At 51.0% G+C, this 16,677-nt stretch overlaps 2 protein-coding genes across 3 annotated transcripts in view; both read left to right on the top strand.

The window, feature by feature from the left end:
- EEIG1 (estrogen-induced osteoclastogenesis regulator 1) overlaps positions 1 to 6,052 on the top strand; it is a 41,550-nt gene extending 35,498 nt beyond the window's left edge. For both annotated transcript variants that reach the window (XM_090021870.1, XM_090021871.1), the window contains exon 12: positions 773 to 6,052. In XM_090021870.1, coding sequence (XP_089877996.1) covers positions 773 to 818 — 46 coding nt within the window. In that variant the 3' untranslated portion in view covers positions 819 to 6,052. The remainder of the gene's footprint in view (positions 1 to 772) is intronic.
- Positions 6,053 to 13,149: 7,097 nt separating this feature from the next.
- Positions 13,150 to 16,647, top strand: DPM2 (dolichyl-phosphate mannosyltransferase subunit 2, regulatory). Its single transcript, XM_090022910.1, has 4 exons — positions 13,150 to 13,269; positions 13,363 to 13,452; positions 15,073 to 15,175; positions 15,458 to 16,647. The coding sequence occupies exons 1-4, from the start codon at positions 13,267 to 13,269 to the stop codon at positions 15,514 to 15,516; spliced, it is 255 nt and encodes an 84-aa protein (XP_089879036.1). The 5' UTR covers positions 13,150 to 13,266; the 3' UTR covers positions 15,517 to 16,647.
- The last annotated feature ends 30 nt before the right edge of the window (positions 16,648 to 16,677 follow it).

Here is a 16,677-nt window from a genome sequence, read left to right as displayed (position 1 = left end):
GGCAGGTACTGGTGCTCTGGCAGGGGTTGCCTGGTTCTCTGTGCATTGCAGTACATGACGGCTTTGTTCCTGCATCAGTGCCCCTGAGATCCTTCTGCTCACAGGCTACAGCTGTGGAGAGCTCTGTACAAGCTTAATGGGAAAATTTTTGATCTCTGTTGCTAGAGCAGGGAATGGTCTGTAGAGAAATACAAAGCCATGGGGAGAATGGCCTATCTGTGGTGGTTTTCTCAAATCTGGGTCAAGATGGGAGTCCTATTGCCCCCAGCTGGAGTATAGCAAAACTGCACCTGCCTGATTTTAAATAATCCTTCCTCCATTGAATAGTCTTTCTACTGCATTTGGTCACATAATAATGCTGTGTCCTGCTGCAGTGCCTTTGTGCATAGCCTCACTTCCCTTTTTACATTCCCTAACCCTCACAACCTTTCATTAGGTAAGAAGGCATCATGCCTCCCTTGTCCTGGGGAAAGTGGACTTTCAGCAAGGGCGCAAAGCTGAGCCTGGAGCCCAGGAGTGCTCGTCCCCTTTCCAAAGGTCATCCCATGAGTGCTTTCTGCAATCCTTAAGAAGGATCAGGGTTACAGTTTCAAGTCATTCAGCACTGGATTGCCAGTGTGACTGTCTGCTTTCTGTTTATATAGGCTGAGATGTTGCCAGGTTGGCTAGTCATTCTCCATATCTTGCATGAGGGCAGTGTGCTTTGCTACAGCTCTGGAATCTGAATGAATAAAAAAAAAAAAACCAACATGCTCTCCCCCTTCTTCCACAGGGTCTCATCTGGAGTTTATGAGCCAGTGGTGATTGAAACCCATTAAATGTGAAGAACAGGGTAGACCTGCTGGAAACAGACCTCCTGCCCCGTCCGCTGCCATACGGATGCCAATCTGTACCTCTCTACATGCAACATTCCAGAAGGGATTTCTGCAGACCTCTCCCCTTACATTTGCACTGCAGAACTACTCCAAGACCATACCACTCTAGACCATGCACTTTCCCTGACCCTGGCATTACTTCCCCTTTTTCCCATGCTTCCATTCACCACATTGTTCCATACCAGATCCAAGGTGTCTCTCTTCAGGGAGCACACTTTTATCTGGAGGGTGTTTCCCCACCCCACATCCCCTCTCCCCAGTTCCTCATTCCATAGATTAATGCCCAGCAAGGGATTTTGCACCTCCTGTCTCAGCAAACCATTGGGTTGTACCACTGTGAACTTTTTTTTTTTTTCAAACCACTGAAAGGGGAAAACCAATACGAATGTAACCAGAAATCTGGCGTGGTGAAATGGTGAGCTGGCCACTCACAAAATGCTTTATTCCTCTGACTGCATCATGGATTGCAAGGAAACTTTTTACTTCCCAAAACAACACTTGACTGAGCAAAGCACCCAACGAAACCAAACCCCACTGTCCCCTACGTATCGGAAACATTTCCCAGAAGTGCATTTCAGAAAGCACCTGGAATCTAGATGGAACTCGGCAACAAAGGTTAAAGGCTGGCGCTAGCTGACATCATGAACTGCAGTATCCCTTCCACGGCTGGGCATGGATGGGCAGCTTCCAGTTGCTGGCATTAGTAGGAGCACTTTAAAGATTCCAGATGTGTCTGGAGGAGGCTCGCACTTGCTGTTCCTGAAACAATATGTTCTGTGGACTCACTTGACAAAATAGTCGTGGTTGCAGTTTTGGGGAGGGGGGGACTGGCAGCCTGGCTCGGGGTGGGAGGCTTTGCAGTGCTTCTACCTGCCCATGGTGGACCAAAAGAGGAATCTTATCCTGATACCCCTCCTCTGGGCCAGGATAAGGTGCAACTAGGTGTGGTGGTTATTTTGTTTTTTTCAGCTGTGACAGGAGTAGTTAAATGGTTCAATATTTCTGGGCCAAAAAGGGGACTCACTGGTCCTAGGTGACTCTTTGTGCTTTGTGAGAAGGGACCTATGGCTGAGTCTGTCCCCTCTTGGGCAGAGGAGTTTTGTTCAATGCAAAAAAAATGTTGGCATCTCTGCTTCTTGGGCAGACTGGCTGTCTCCTGCCTTGGCCACAGCCTTTGTTCTCGCCTGGTTCTAGATGCGTGAACTCTTCTAACAAATGAGACTTAACTGTTTTTTGATTATCTTTTTCTCAATGGATCTCTTTTCTAGTTTGATTTCTGCAGTTGTTGGATACTTGTAGCTGCCTCTCTTCCTCATGGGCTGTGGCAGAAAAGATGTAGGTCTTTTTTTCCAACTTCTATTTGTAGAACTCTCCTGGCAGCTGAACTACAGGTGAAGATCTATGCAGACTCCAGCCCGGAGTTGGCAGCAGGCTGCATGCGCAGCCCTCTGTACAGATACTTCCAGCCTTTAAGCTATTTCTGAGTAGTGTCCTTTCCTCTTTATTTTTGCTGTTGTACTGTAGTAGCACTTGGCAGCCATGCACTTTGACTAATGGCACACTCCAGATCACTGGCTATGAAGTGGCCTCTGACGTGCGTGCGTACACACCCACTCAGACACGTGCACACACTCCGTCCCATTTAGCGAGAAGAGAAGGTTTTGTAACTAATCAGTTTTATTTTGTCTTTTGAATCCTTACTGTTGCCAAGCCTCCCTTGGGGCTCCTTGTCGCATGTCTGCGAACAGAGCGCACTGAGCACCTGGGAAAGGGAACAGGCTAAACTGGCAGCAGTGGTCTCACCTGCACATGGGGGTCATCGGAGGGGGATTCTGTAGGCAGAATAACAAGGCTGGATCTTGTTTCATGCTGTGAACCCTTCTTGAGCCCAGTGGGCTGCTTGCTTTACTTGTACAAACCACATGTTGGGGGGGGAGAAGGTTCAGTTTGCCCCACTTGTCTTTTTTGTGCTCCCCCCCACCCCCCAGAAGGGAATTTTTATATTGGTTTGGGGCAGGCAAAGCCTTGTAGCTTAATGTGGGAAAGAGTGCTGGATTGCACCACAGCCTCTGAGACCTGTCCCCAGTCGAAGACGCTTGACACTGGCAAGCGTCTTGCAGTCTCTGCTCCGTTTGGCTTGGCTCTGTTTGGTAGTTAGTTGTAAGGACAGGGTTTTGCCTGCTGGGCTTTAGGAAGGACCTTGCACTTCTTGGGGTGTCAAGCTTTAGAAGGGGGACCTGCTTGTTCCCCTCTCCCTGGCCCTTCATAGGCTGGGTCTCGATGTTCCTATTGGTGCAAGAGCACGGGGCTTTGGAAGAAATGCGGTTCCTTGCCTGAGGACCAGACTGGTCAGAGAGAGGGCTTGAATTTGCTGTGCAGAGCTCCAGCTGGGCTCAGTACTGCTCTTTTGGAAACCAGCCACCAAATGTTAGCAGCCTGGCAGCAGCACTGTCAAGATCCAGCAGGAAGGAGCCCAGGTCAGCCTAGCTCCTTCCCCTCAATAGCCATCCACCCATCTTTTTTGTTTTTCTCACAACAGTGGGGGCCCAGGACCCATTTGTTCTGGGCTCTGCTTGGCAAGGGACATGTTACTGGTGGAGGCGCTTGCCAGACATTGAGAGAAATCCCCTTCCAAGGAGAGAAGCGGGGCTGACTTGCAGTGCAGAAGCCTCTCTCTCCTTTCCCTCTCAGCAGGGGAGCAGGCAGCCATAATCTCCTTGTGTTGGGTGGCTGCTGTCATTCGGTAGCTTGGTGTCATTGCCAGCAGTCCAGCTTTTTGCTGCTTGCATTTGTGGCTGTCTTTCATGCCTCTTGGGGTTTGTTTCTCCTGACAGCTGTTGACGATTTTGTAGAGCCTGTGAACTCGGACACCTGCATCGAGTAAGAAAGCGGCCCTAGTTGTCTGAAACGTGAATGATGCAGCAGGGTTCCCACTACCTGGAACCGGAGCCAGGCAAAGAGGGAAGAGGTCTCCTATTTCCAGAGACCACCCTGAAATCCAGCTGTGCTGCCTTCCGTCTCACGATAGCCACCACCCTCACTTGCGTGGGTGTAATGGCATGGAGGGGAGCTGAGGTGGAGCTGGGACTATTTCACTGGCAGGTCTGCTGCTGCTTCGAAGCTTTGTATCTTGCAAGCACTTTCTTCTCGTGGCATTGCCTGTCTTTGGTTGTTAGCTGTCCCCTGAAGGTTTCAGGGGCCAGTGGGTTGGTCAGACTCAGACCACTGGTTTAGTTTAGTTTCCTTTTGGGCTTTTTGTTGTTTCATTTTTGTCCTGAAGTTTTTTACTTTTTAATACCCCAGCAGGCTGGGGTGTTCTGACTGCATTGTCTTTGTCTGTTCGTTGGTATTATATTCCTGGGGGCTCACAGAGGTAACTCTTCCTCTCCAAATTGCCCTGTCTTGGGGGATCCAAAAGTAAGCGAGGTGAGTAAAAGGCCTTTCGCTAGCAAGACTGTGTCCCCTATCAGTAGTGTCCACCCCAGCCTCTTGCACAGGGGAGCAGGGCTGTTAATCTGGGCTGGCCCCAGGGGAGCAGAGCTGGTCTCCTGATGCAGTCCTGGGTCAGAGCAGAATGGCAGGACCCTGCTCCCCCATTACTGTACAGTGACCTTCCTAGACCTCTCTCTACGTTGAAGCTTGATGCAGACTCGGGTCTTGAGCATATGGACTTGTTTAGCTGTTTCCTGACGCGTTAAAGCAACCATATAAAGTGAAGAGCCGAATATAAGGATGGCTGAATATACATAAATGAGTAACAGAGAGGGGCTGGGCCCAGGGGTTGCTGGGAATGGGGATGGGAGAAGGAGGGGGGCAGCACTGCCTCTTCCTTTCACCCTACGATTGGCACTTTAGTAGGAGCCTTCACGCTGTCCTGAGTGCGAGCCGTGGGCAGCGGGTTTGAATCCCTTCCCTGCACCCCCTCGCCTCTCGCTCTGGAGGGGAAGCTGAGCCCTTTTTTAAATGAGTGGGGGGTCTTTTCTTTTTTCTGTTGGGTTTTAGAGGGCTCTGAATGGGGCCAAGACCACAAGCAGCAGCTTGTTGCATTGAAATTATGCAGGAGGGAGGTGATTTCTTTTAGTTGTTTTTTTCATGTTTTAAATTGGCAGCCGTGCAGCTGGACTCTGCACGCGTGAAGCTCTGGGATCCGCACTCCAGGTACGCTTGAGACGAGAGTGCCCAGGTGAATCGGACCCCCTCCTGGAGAGGGGGCTGAACAGACCTTCCCCACCCCTCACTGCCTTACCTCAGGAGCTGGTCCTCCCTTCTCTGCTCCTTTCCCTTCCCCCTACCCAGTCCCTTGCTGAGGGAGGTACTCTGGAGACTCAGTCCTGTAGACGGGGTTGGTCTCTCGGGGCTTGTTCCTGCAAACATCATGCCTGGTAGCGGGTGTTTGTACCTCAAAGCCACTTCCTCCACCCAAAGGGCTGACCTGCAGGATCCCCCTCCCTTCCCCAGGACCTGATGAGCATCTTCTCATCAGCCCTTTTCTATCCAGGAAGGAGCAAGCATCAAAAACCTGGCAAATCCTTGGAATTCAGGAGAAACTTTGAGTTGGAGGTTGTGGCTGATCGTCTTATTGGCCTCAAACGTAGATCACGTTGGTTTAAAGCCCATATTTTTTTGTAGGGGGTTAAAGGGGAGATCGTGTTTTATTTTCTTGAAAGTGAATTGAGCTTGGTGATCTTCAGATGAGAAGCACACTTGATTTATACTCAGAATCTATACAGAGAGATTGCAAATATTTTTGGAAAGGGAATGGGTCTATGCAAACTTCCAAAATCGCTTGAAAGATAGTTTAACTTTTTTTTACTTTGAAATCTAAAGATAATTCTAACTCTTTTTCTTTAAAGCAGAAGTGCGTTTAGAGAGAAGTTACTTCCACTGCTCTATTTTGGTGATGATTCTTGGAGAGTTTGGGGGCTGGAGAGAGTGACTATATTTTCACCATTTTTATCTTGCTCCTCTAGTTCGTTGGGTTTTTTTTTCCCTTCTTTCTGTTTCTTTTTCTAACGGAATGCTGTGCCGTCTTTGATTCAACAGATCGTGTTTGTATTTTCTGTATCTGGTTCCTAATGTAGAGAAATAACAAATATATGAGGAAATCAATATAATGTCAAATGTTGTTACGGTTTCGGGGAAAATAAAGGTTTTTGGTTTCTTTTTTTGGTACTTCACATATTGATCCTTGATGATGTTCAACTGCACCCAATACTCTTTCTTAATTCTCCATGTCAGGCAAGGTGATGGATAAAGGACTTCAGAGAGGGAACGTACAGCGCCTGCCACCATGGGGTCTGGTTCATGAATGGGATTGCAAGGTGCCACCATAGCACCAGTGGTGGATTTGCTGGGAGCTTGTCCATGGGAGCTGAACTGTGAGGAGTTTAGTAGGACTCTCCCCTGCTACTGATTTTTCTATGCAACTTAAAAGTGTGGGGGTGAGGGAAGGGAACTGTGCAAACCTAATGGCAAAGTGCTAGGGATAGCCTGAAATACACACATGGGGAGGTTGTGTAAAGTCCTAGGAATGTAAGAACGATGCACAATTAGGTTGAGCTATAAGCACCTCCAACCTGCACTGAGAGGGAGGCTTTCTGTCTTGATACACCTGCTGTCATCCCACCCAGCCACAGAAACAGCAGGGCTAGAGTTCAGATCCACCCAGTACTTGCTCTTCCCTAGCAGAAACCACAGCCGATGCATTAGCAGATGTTTGGTCCATGAAGCATTTGTTGGCCCCCTGCAGAGTGGGTGGAGTAGTGCTAGTCCCCCCCATGGCCACCTGCTAAACTGCATTGAAAAGAATAGGAGCCTGTTATCTTCCCAATGCTGTCCTTCCATGGGGAAAGCCATAGCTTCCCTGTGGCAACTGTACGTGGGGGAAGCGACAGGCCAGGTAGTGACATCCCAACTAACATGAGTGGTCTTTTCTAAAGAGACTTGCCCTATGTGACTTCCAAGGCCCTGATTGTAGCAGTTTGCACTGAAAGAGCGAACAGACTTTGGTTGTTCTCCTCTCTTGAAGTTCCTTCCACATACATCAAACACAGGTGAATCTCCTTAGCCCCTGCCTCTTCCCTTCAGGCCCCATTTGTTCAACATGTACCCTTCTGAACCTACTGCCTGGCTGCAAGCGTCTGCTCTCGCTTCTCTCCTCAGGCAGTAGGAGTGTCTTTTGCATGCAAACAGGTGTTAGGATTTTCAAAATTGCCCTTTTCTGACCACATAAAATATTTAGCACTTGGGAGCTCAGCTATGTTGGATGAGCTTGTTCTTAATCTAGCCAGTGAAGATGAGCCGCTCCCTCTTCAAAGGTTTACAACCACCCGTGCTTCTAGAACCTGAAGCCGGACCAACCTGTTGGGCAAAAGTAAATGAAGGCCAGTGCCTCTGTCTGTCTTTCGCAGCCTGGCTACAGCCTAGGAGCTGCTGCATGAGAACCTCTTAAAGACCACTTTGCCACTGGCCTTGGATGCATGATATAGGACGCAGGAGGTGTGAAACACAAATCTGGCTTACCTGGCAGGGGAAATACCATGACCACTAAGGTGGCTTTCTGAGTGGCTGGGGAAAAACACTTTCTTGGCAGGGGGTAGTACCTTGATGGAGATGAAGCATAGTTCTGTTTCCCACTTCCGCGAGGAAGATTTTGTCTTCAAGCCAGCTTTATGGAAATGGGAGACTCCCCTATAACTTGCTCCTGTAGTCGTACAGCTGAGGGCAAGTGAAACTCGGGGACATCCAACCCCCAAGCCTCTGGGGTTGTGCCTACACATAGGATGCCTACCAAAGGATATGGAAGCATCTGAAGCCCCAGGCGGGGGTGGCGGATGCTTGCCAGTAGTAGGACCACGTATGGTTCTTGAATGACTCACGGGTTTGGAATTGATTTGACTTGAGACATGAAACACTTTCCAAAAAACAAAAACAAAATATGGCTCTGTTCACTTTCTAGGTTAAGCATTTCCCTGAATTCTACCAACCGCAGCACTGATCACCCCCTGCCCCCTCGCCACCGTCATAGGGGGAGGCTGTGGCAGAGCCAGGTGAAAACTGTCTAGTTAATCCAGCATCAGGCTAACAATTTACTTGTTGGAGTTGTCCCTATCCTAGCTGGACTCCCAGTGTTGTCTTCTATCCTCTTTTCTGTGGACTTCACAAATCCACATGTGTAACAGCTAGAATTATAGCAAATTTTCTTTTCCCCCCACATTAATGTATTTTTCTGCACTACCTGTCCCTGTGTCTACTGCTGCTCCACCCTTGGCTTTTCTGAGGGACGCATCTCTTGACTTCATTAAGTGATGTTGCTCTGGTACAAATGGCCCCTTAGCTGGATTTGTGTTCTGGAGTCACAGACCAGACATGGGACTAAGCCCCACATTATGAATCAAATCAAATTCATTGTTGATAAAGCTGTGTGTTGGCTAGTTCTTCCCTTATGTTGGTGATACGTCTTAAATTAGTCACTCCCTACTACACACTTTGGTATTAGCTGTGATTGGAAGAGCTAATACCATTACAGAGATGTTAATTTACATGTAGACAGACCTGGGACACAGCAGATACTGGCTTATTGGGATAACCTACTCAGCAAAATTAATCAAGTCTTCCCACCAGTTTGTGCTAAACAAGAGTGATCTGTTAAATCGGTGTTAGTAGGAAATTTGCATGCTCAAGAGATCACCTACTAATAAAGTCACCCATTGGCCCTAGGGGTTAATACTGATCAGTGAAACGTAACTGTATTCTTCAGGGCTGCTGCTAAGGGCTGCTGATGTTAGCTGAACTCCCTCCAGCTGTTGCTTAGGTTTGTTCAGCAGCTTAAATTCAAGCTGCAGCCCCAGCCTGGAGACTTGTCTAGGTTTAACCAAGTCCCTGCCATTGATGCAGCCAGTTGCAGATGCATCTGCAGGACTTTGAAGCGTAGGTGTCCCCACAAAGGGTGCTGTGGACCTGCCAGGCTCCTGCTCCCTCAGCCTTTTTTACATCAATGTTTTGTTCAAGCTTTTCAAGGCTGCATTTGAGGAGCCAGCTTGGGCAAGTCTTGGACCTGTCTGCAGTGACATGAAGGCTCGGGTAGCCTGGGGCAGGGATGAAGGCCCTGAAAAGGGCTGATGAGAAGATGCAGGTCCTGGGGAAGGGAGGGGGATCCTGCAGGTCAGCCCTTTGGGTGGAGGAAGTGGCTTTGAGGTACAAACACCCGCTACCAGGCATGTTCCAGCTGACCTGGGGTGGTGGCATTAGACCCAGGGATACGGGATTGCTCAGGGTACCAGTCTGCTGTGTAGGAGGCAGCTGGTCTTGGGTGACAGTGCTTTTGAAGCAGGGCTCTATCTTCTTGGGTGGTTCTTGCAATCACTGAAACCTGCTGAATAAGTCTCTGCATCTGAGCTCCACTGGAGTTCATGCTTTCCACACGGCTTCAAACCAGCAAGCTGATCTCAACCCTTTCTCTGCAACTTGCTGCACTTCGGTGGGAAACAACAACTCCTCAGGAAGTGGGAAGCTTGTTTTCCCACTCATGTGCCCTTGAGGGAGAGATGAGCAAAACCACAGGCAGTCCCATGTGGATTCAGGCCTTGGTCCTGCCTCTGAGGGTTAGAAAACTCCCTCCTGGCTTCCAAATAAGCAGAGAGCAAATTAGTGCTGCAAAACCAGGGAGCATCTCTTTCCACAAGTCCCGTTGTTGCTGCTGCTCACAGAGACAAGGGTTTAGCACTGATGGGAAGCTGAAACACTTCTCCCCCACATCCTGAACTCTGGAGCCTTTGGCTGTAACCACGTACATCAGATCTCCGTTGCTGGCACTGGGGTGGCACCTAGAAGCCCTAGCCCAGACCAGGGGCAAAAGCTAAACAGAAAGATGGCCCCTACTCCAAACAGCTTCTAAGCATGATATGGGCCACAGGTGGGGCAGGGGTATATGGAAGGCAGGGCTGGCTGCTGGTTTCTTATCCTGTAATGTCCCCTTGGCTTACATTTGGGGAGGGGATGGAATAGGGGCATTCACACCCGACCTGTGGCCACTCACACATGGTGCCATGTTTTGTCAGGACTCTTGCACTCTGGTGTTTTCCACCATCTGCTGTGGCTTTATTCCTCTGCCTGGTACCCTGAGCAATCCCTTACCCCTGGGTCTAATGCCACCACCCCAACTCAGCTGGAGCATCCCCTGGATGTCGGTGCTCTGTCTGCAGCATTAGTCCTGTAGGCAAGTCCAGAGGTGTATGTGTAAAGTGAAATCTGCCCCAGGCACCTGTGAACCACAGCAAGGGACCCCAGGCATCTTGGTCTAACAGCCCTGCTGAAGGGGGAACCTCTTTTCAGACTCCGCTGCCTGTTGGGTGAGCTGCAATCTGGCTGGGCTTCGCCATCCAGCCACTAATGGTGTTGCAGGGCCTGCACTGGAGCCGCTGCTTGGGGTGATGTGGATCCTGGCAACAGCGTGCACAGAGTGGAGGGCATAGAAGCCTGTGGCCAGAGATGCTTTGGGGAAAAGGCAAGCAAAGTACTGCCCAACTCCTTGTGCAGTGAGCACCAGCCAAGCCAAGCCACGTGCAGAGCAAGGCCAGGACTCTGGAGAGACACGGTGCGTGATCTCAGAACTTAAGGTGAGTGTGCAGGGGCAATGAAGATGGCTTGCTCAAAGTGCCACATTTCCCAGCTCCTGAGTGCTTGCCCTTGCACGTCTCCTGCTGCTTTTGCTGTAGATTCTGTTACACAAGAAAGCTAAGTGGACTACAGTCCAGGCCTCCCAGTCTGCAGCTGGGTCTCTTGGCTCACTCCAAGCATCCTGCAATATGGAAAATCCCCATTCAGACATGCCTTGCCCAAGACTGGTCAGCTCCTTGGGTCATCTCATCATTTCCCACCCAGATGCCAGCAGAAGCGAGTCACAGACTGCTCTAGATCTAAGCAGAACTTGTGAGCAAAGGGAAAGTGCTTCTACTGTTCCCCAGAGCACGTGGTTTCTGCTGTACCTTAGTGAAGGTTGGGCCTGAAGGGCTGACTTAGAGGACAGAAGGTAGAGGGCTACAGCTGCAGCGAGCAGGTCTGCTATGACTTGGGCAGGACCCATGTCCTTGGCCTGGCAGCTGCCGGGGCAGGCACAGGGGCTCAGAATGAAGGTCTCCAGCTTGTGTGGGCTGGCGCGGTTGGAGATGTAAGAGGCAGAATGCAAGGATCTGCAGTTGAAATGAGCCAGTCTTTGAGGGGCTGCTGGGCTGGGCTGGAGAGAGACCGGGGGAGTGTTAGCACCACCTAGGGAGAGTGGCTGCTGCCCCCACACAAGAACCTGTCCCAGTCCCATCCCAGAGGAATCCCGGAGCAGCTTCCAATGCCTTGGAGGCCCCCAAAGCCTCCCTCATAGCCCTGAATTAGTCTCTGCCCCTGCATCTCTCCCCCCAAATGTGGTGATCCTATGCTTTGTGCTCCTTGGCCCTCACAGGGGTTGGGTGACTCTGACATGCCTCTGATCTGTGTACAGGAGTCTGTCCATGTCTGTGCAGAACCTGCCTCTGGACTGGTAAGCATAGACCCAAAAGCTAAAAAGAGCCAAGACTGAAGAACTGGGAGATCCAAGGGGAAGGGCAGGAGCCCCAAGACATGACCACCCCTATTGTCCTGCACAAAAATGCAAGTAAAGCCCTGCATAGCTCCTGGGGCAGAGCTCCAAACTGGAGCATTTCCCTGGGTCTGCAGACCCCGAGGTGAACCACCCCTTGAGACACTGCCTTCCACCTTGCCCATGCAGGGGCATCCGCTGCCAGGATAATTGCCACATCCTACCCTGATGGACAGGCTTATTCCAGATTTAAAGCCTTCAGCTGGGGAATTCCAGTGTTTTATCTCATGCAGTGTGATCATGGTGGCAAGCTTCCTGACGTAGACACTCTGCCCCCAGCACAGCATCTCCTTATCGTAATAAGTAACAGTAAGAATGTGTGTAGCATTCCTGTAATTGGGTTTATTGTTCTCTAGTCAGCTGTGGCCAACAGAGTGGGTGGCTTTACCGTGGGAGCTGGGGTCCCTGCAAGAGGAAACGGAGGGCTGGGCAGGGTGGAGCCGGATTCTTTCCAGAACTGCTCTGCTCCTGCCTGCGTCACAAATCCTTTCTCAAATTTCCTGCATGCTGCCCTACCCCCGCTCCCCCCAGCCACGTCAGAGGATTTGACGTGTACAATGTGAACAGATTGAGGGAACATTTTCAAAATCACCTAAGTGATTTAGGCTGCCAAGCCCCACTGATTTTCACCTCTGCAAGTCACTTCTGCAAACAGGTCTGCACTGGGGTTCCTGAGAAAGCTCTCCGGTGGGATGCAGCCCCTCGCCTGCCTGTTGGCTGTAACAAACCTCCAGCTTTGTTGACCGGCTCTGACCAGGCGTTTTCTGTTCCCTTCACTGTGGCTGAGCTCAGTTTGGTTCCCAAGCAGCTGGGCTTCTTCCTTGCTTGACTATTCAACACACGGCTGCCACCGGGCCATGCCAGTGAAGCTGATGGGCTCTCTGGAAGAGCAGCAGGGACTGAACAGAGCCAAGACCTCCTGCCCCTGTGCACCAGGACCTTCACTGGAGGCTCCTTGGCCGTCCCGTTCTCCACGAGGCAGGGGCAGGGGCTCACCTGGATACCCCCTGCTTGCCCCACTGAACAAGCAGCAGCCCAGGAGCAGCACGCAGGCTCGGCCCATCCTGTCCGGGAAAACGGGACACGGCAGCGGGGAGGCGCGGGCTGCGGGCTACGGCCCTGCTGGGCCTGAGCCGGTGGGAAGAGGGCAGAGGGGCACAAGGTGCACGGGGCTAGGTTGTAGGGTCCCCTTCGCACCCACGCGGGGCTGAACCCCACCCTCTGCGGGTGCACGGGCTGGGCTGGCGGAGCTCCGGCCCAGCCGGCTCACGAGGCCCTGTCCAGCGAAGGGCTGGACATGGGCATGGGCAAATTACAGAAAGGATAGTATTTTTTTCCATTGTGCAATTATTATTCTCATGATCTCTGGCGGACTGGGGCCCGATACTAAAAGTTTGCCCGCACCGGGCCACCCAGGCTGCAGGTGCGGAGCTGGCTGCACTCCCTGCACCGCTGCCACCTCGCCTGCAGCAGCACAGCTCCCCAACCATGACAGCCAAGGGGTTAAGCCTGGGGACTACATCTCCCATCAGGCCCCCGCACCAGGCGGGACTACGTCTCCCATGATGCTTTGCTAAAGAGGGGACGGATGTCTTCCGTCATGCCCAGCGGAAAGGAAAGGCCCGCGGATGACGGCTCCCATGGTGCAATGCGGCTGGGGTCAACTCCCGTCGTGCTCCGGGACTGAAATCCCGGCCGTGGATTGGGCGGTGGCTCCCGGAAGTGGGCGGGGCGGTGGTGGTGTCGGCGCAGCGCGAGGCCATGGTGAGGGTGGCGGGGCCGGGCCGGGCCGGGTCGGGGAGGAGGAGGAGGGTCGGGTCCGGTCCGCTCTGACTATCTCTGCTCTCCCGCCCGCAGGCCACGGCGACGGACCAGCTGGTGGGCTTCGGGCTGGTGGCCTTCAGCCTCGCGTTCTTCGCCTACTACACGGTCTGGATCGTGGCGCTGGTACGGTCCGGCGGGAGGGGCTGCCCTGGGCCTTGCCCGGGGGGTGCGTCAGGGCTGCGCGAGGCACGAGCTGGCAGCGCTGGGGTGGCGGAGGGGCCGAGGGGTCACCACCTCATCCCGCGTTGGGCTTCCTAGTTGTGGGGGAAGCAAGAGCTGCCGTAACCGTCCTGCCTTGGCCGTCGTCGGCAGCTTCAAATAGCCCCCGGCCGGCTTGGGGGCTTCAGGTGCTCCCATTGCTGCTCACTTCTGGGGTCCCCCTGTTTCCTGGTTCGAGTGAGCAGCGACTGAGCTGAATCTGGTCCTGGAAAGCCTCGCAGACGCATAGGGAATTGGGTGAGGAGCATGGTGGGGTGGAAAATTGTCCAGTACTTTATTTTTCCATGGGAATTGTCCATTTCTAAAAATTCATTGTTTCCTAAAATTTGTTAGTAACAATGAAGGGATGCTAATGCCCTATTAGGCAAGCTCAGCAGTGTCAAAGTTGTCATTCATGTTTTTCAGGTGATTATCCCTAGGAAGCGAGAGAGAGAGTACATGTATGTTGTATTGATGTGTTAGCAGGAGGGAAAATGCACTCACATAATCCTCCAGTCCAAAAATCAAGTTATGAATTCACCTAATTGGCTGTGCAGGCCAAATCTAAACCAAACCACGGCATCTCATGCACAGCTTTTGGGTGTGCTAAAATCAGTGTGTCAGCAGTTTTCAGTACCTTTGCTGTTTTTTTTCTTAAATTTAAGCAACGTAAGGGAAGTACATGCTATTGTGTATTGTCTTTACATTTTTACAAGTATGCTAATAAAATAATTTCTTTCCACATCAAAGCTTTGCTTTGAATTTGTTTAAATGTAACATTTAAATCGCATTAAGTGTGCTGTATTTAATTTTTTTTAATCAAATATTTCAGTTGCAATACTCATGGCTGTTGGGACATAATTAGCGTGGGGTGCTTTTTTAGTTTTGTTTACTAAATATATGTCAAATAAATATGCTAAATGAGATCATGCTCTATTTAGGCCATTGGGAAAATTTCCAGAATATTTTCCAATTCAAAATTTTGTGGAAAACCCACATCTCTGGTGAGGAAGTATTTTTCTGAGGCTGCAAGGCCAGCCTGGAGACTTGCTTCAGTTTGCTTGGCATATGGATCTCTGACAGCTCCTGACCGTGCTCTGAATGGTGCTTGCTTCTGACATCCTCTCAGCTCGTTGTTCTGTGGCTGTAAACTCTGTATGCTTGGGTTTTTTTCATTGTCCGTATGCCTTGCTGTCAACCCACGTGCCGCTCTGTAACGCTCGGTCTGTTCTAAGTTCTGTGAAGGATGATCTTTGCCTTGCATCTAAAGCAAGGCAAACATTGTCTCTGTTTTGCCCAGTGAAACATGGGAGTTGCTCACCAGGTTGAACAGGTTGTTTAGTGCCAGGCAGCTAGTCTGAAATCAAGACAAGCTTTGGAGGGGAGAGTTCCTGGCCCCTTGGCTCTATCCTCTATCCATCAGCATCACTGTTAACTCTCACTCTTAAGGCTTGTTGTTCTGTCCCTACAAGCAGGAAGGTCTGAGTGTTGGCAAGTAGCTGCATATTGCCCCAGCTTGCTGATGCCCCTCTTTGTTTCTTGCAGCCCTTCATTGATAGCAATCACGGGATTCACAAGTACTTCCTGCCCAGGGAATATTCTGTTACCATTCCTGTGGTTGCAGGGCTCCTGCTGCTGCTGTTCATAGGTGGGTAACATTTCTCTTCTGTTTGGGGATCAGAAGTCTGTTACAGAAGCTGGTTGGTCACTGTTGGCTCAGCTACTTGGAAGTGATAGGAATTTGCCACATGACCTCTCTCATAGCACTGCCTGCTCCAGCTGTGAGCTCCTGCACAGTGGAGCTGCCGTGGTCTCATCCTGTGAAGTGGTTCTGTTCCCCGTAGCAATGGTGTTTAGAAATCTGTAGTACTTGCAGGGTTTTTGGCCATTTTGTTCACATGTGTTTTCTTTCTCTCTCTCTCTCTCTCAGGGACTTTCATAGCAATTGTGATGTGGAAGAACAGGAAACCTGCCAAGAAATTGAACTGAAGACAGCGGGCCAGGGAACGGGTGCAGGAAACTATCTGCAGTGTCTTGATGGGGCCAATACTTTGACCTGCAGTAACAGGTGGCCATTTCCCCCCGCAACCAAAGACTGCTTTGTGTTATAGCCTGGATGCTGGGCCTCACCATGCTCTTAGCACTTCCTACCCTGCGGAGCACATCCAGCCACTTGATCAAATGAAAGAGAAACTGATTAGATATCATACACATCTAGACAGGGACCAGAGCCTCGGCTTTAGTGAAACTACCTCAGCTAGGGCTGACCAGGACAGACTGACAGCTTAGGGCTCTGCAGTCGGGGAGCTCTGTGCAGCCTCCACTTGCCCTGTGTTAAGGGGAGAAGGCAGCACTAGTGAGCAGAGCAAATAGCTGGCTGCCTGGCTCCGTTGGATCTCTGCCTCTGGCAACACCTCTTGCTCTGTTGCTCTCTTTTTTCTCCTTCAAGTATTTTAGAGTTTACAAATCAGATCCATTATGTGAAAAACCAAGAGATTGTGGACCAAGGTTGGTGACTAGGGGTGGATCCCTTCTTACTTGCCTGTAGGGGGTGCAACAAACCTTGTTTTGTGCTAATGGTAGTCATAGCACTAGGAGGGTTGCACGGAGCTCACCCAGGCTCTCTGGCTGTATCTTAGGGCACAGGTAGCACTTCCATGATCCCTCACATGTTGGCGAGAAGCCACAGCTCCTCCAGCTCCCTTATTGGCCAGAAGGCAGGGGAGGTAGTGGAAACCTGAGGCCCCATCCTGGCATGTAAAAGAATTACCCTTGTCCTCAGTGCTGTACTCTTCAGCCTGGTGTCTGCATTGGAGAGGGGTGTGGAAGCAAATCATAGGCTCTCCTGGACTGGGAACCAGAAGGAAGGAGCTTGAATAATGGGCTGATGAACATGATATGAACTGCAACAAGATGGTGCAGGCTCTGCTGTGTGCCAGCCAGCTGTGTGTGTGCCTGGTAGGTGGTGGGGGAAAAAAGAGTGCCTCTGCCTGCTCCTTCTGTGCTAGGCACTTCTCGGACAACAGGGCTTTTGCTCCTTAGCACCTGGATGCCTGTTTCCAGCAGCTCCAGTAGAATGGGAAGCAACAGCATCTCCCTCAATAAAGTGTTCAGAGGGTTTCTCTGTGTGCCCTGCCAATGTGGGGGGAC

The sequence above is a fragment of the Crocodylus siamensis genome, chromosome 11, assembly GCF_052110815.1.
Source record: "Crocodylus siamensis isolate JL-2025a chromosome 11, ASM5211081v1, whole genome shotgun sequence".
NCBI lineage: Eukaryota > Metazoa > Chordata > Crocodylia > Crocodylidae > Crocodylus > Crocodylus siamensis.
The sequence above is the reverse complement of the archived record's forward strand: the minus strand, read 5'-3'. Positions and strand labels throughout refer to the sequence as shown.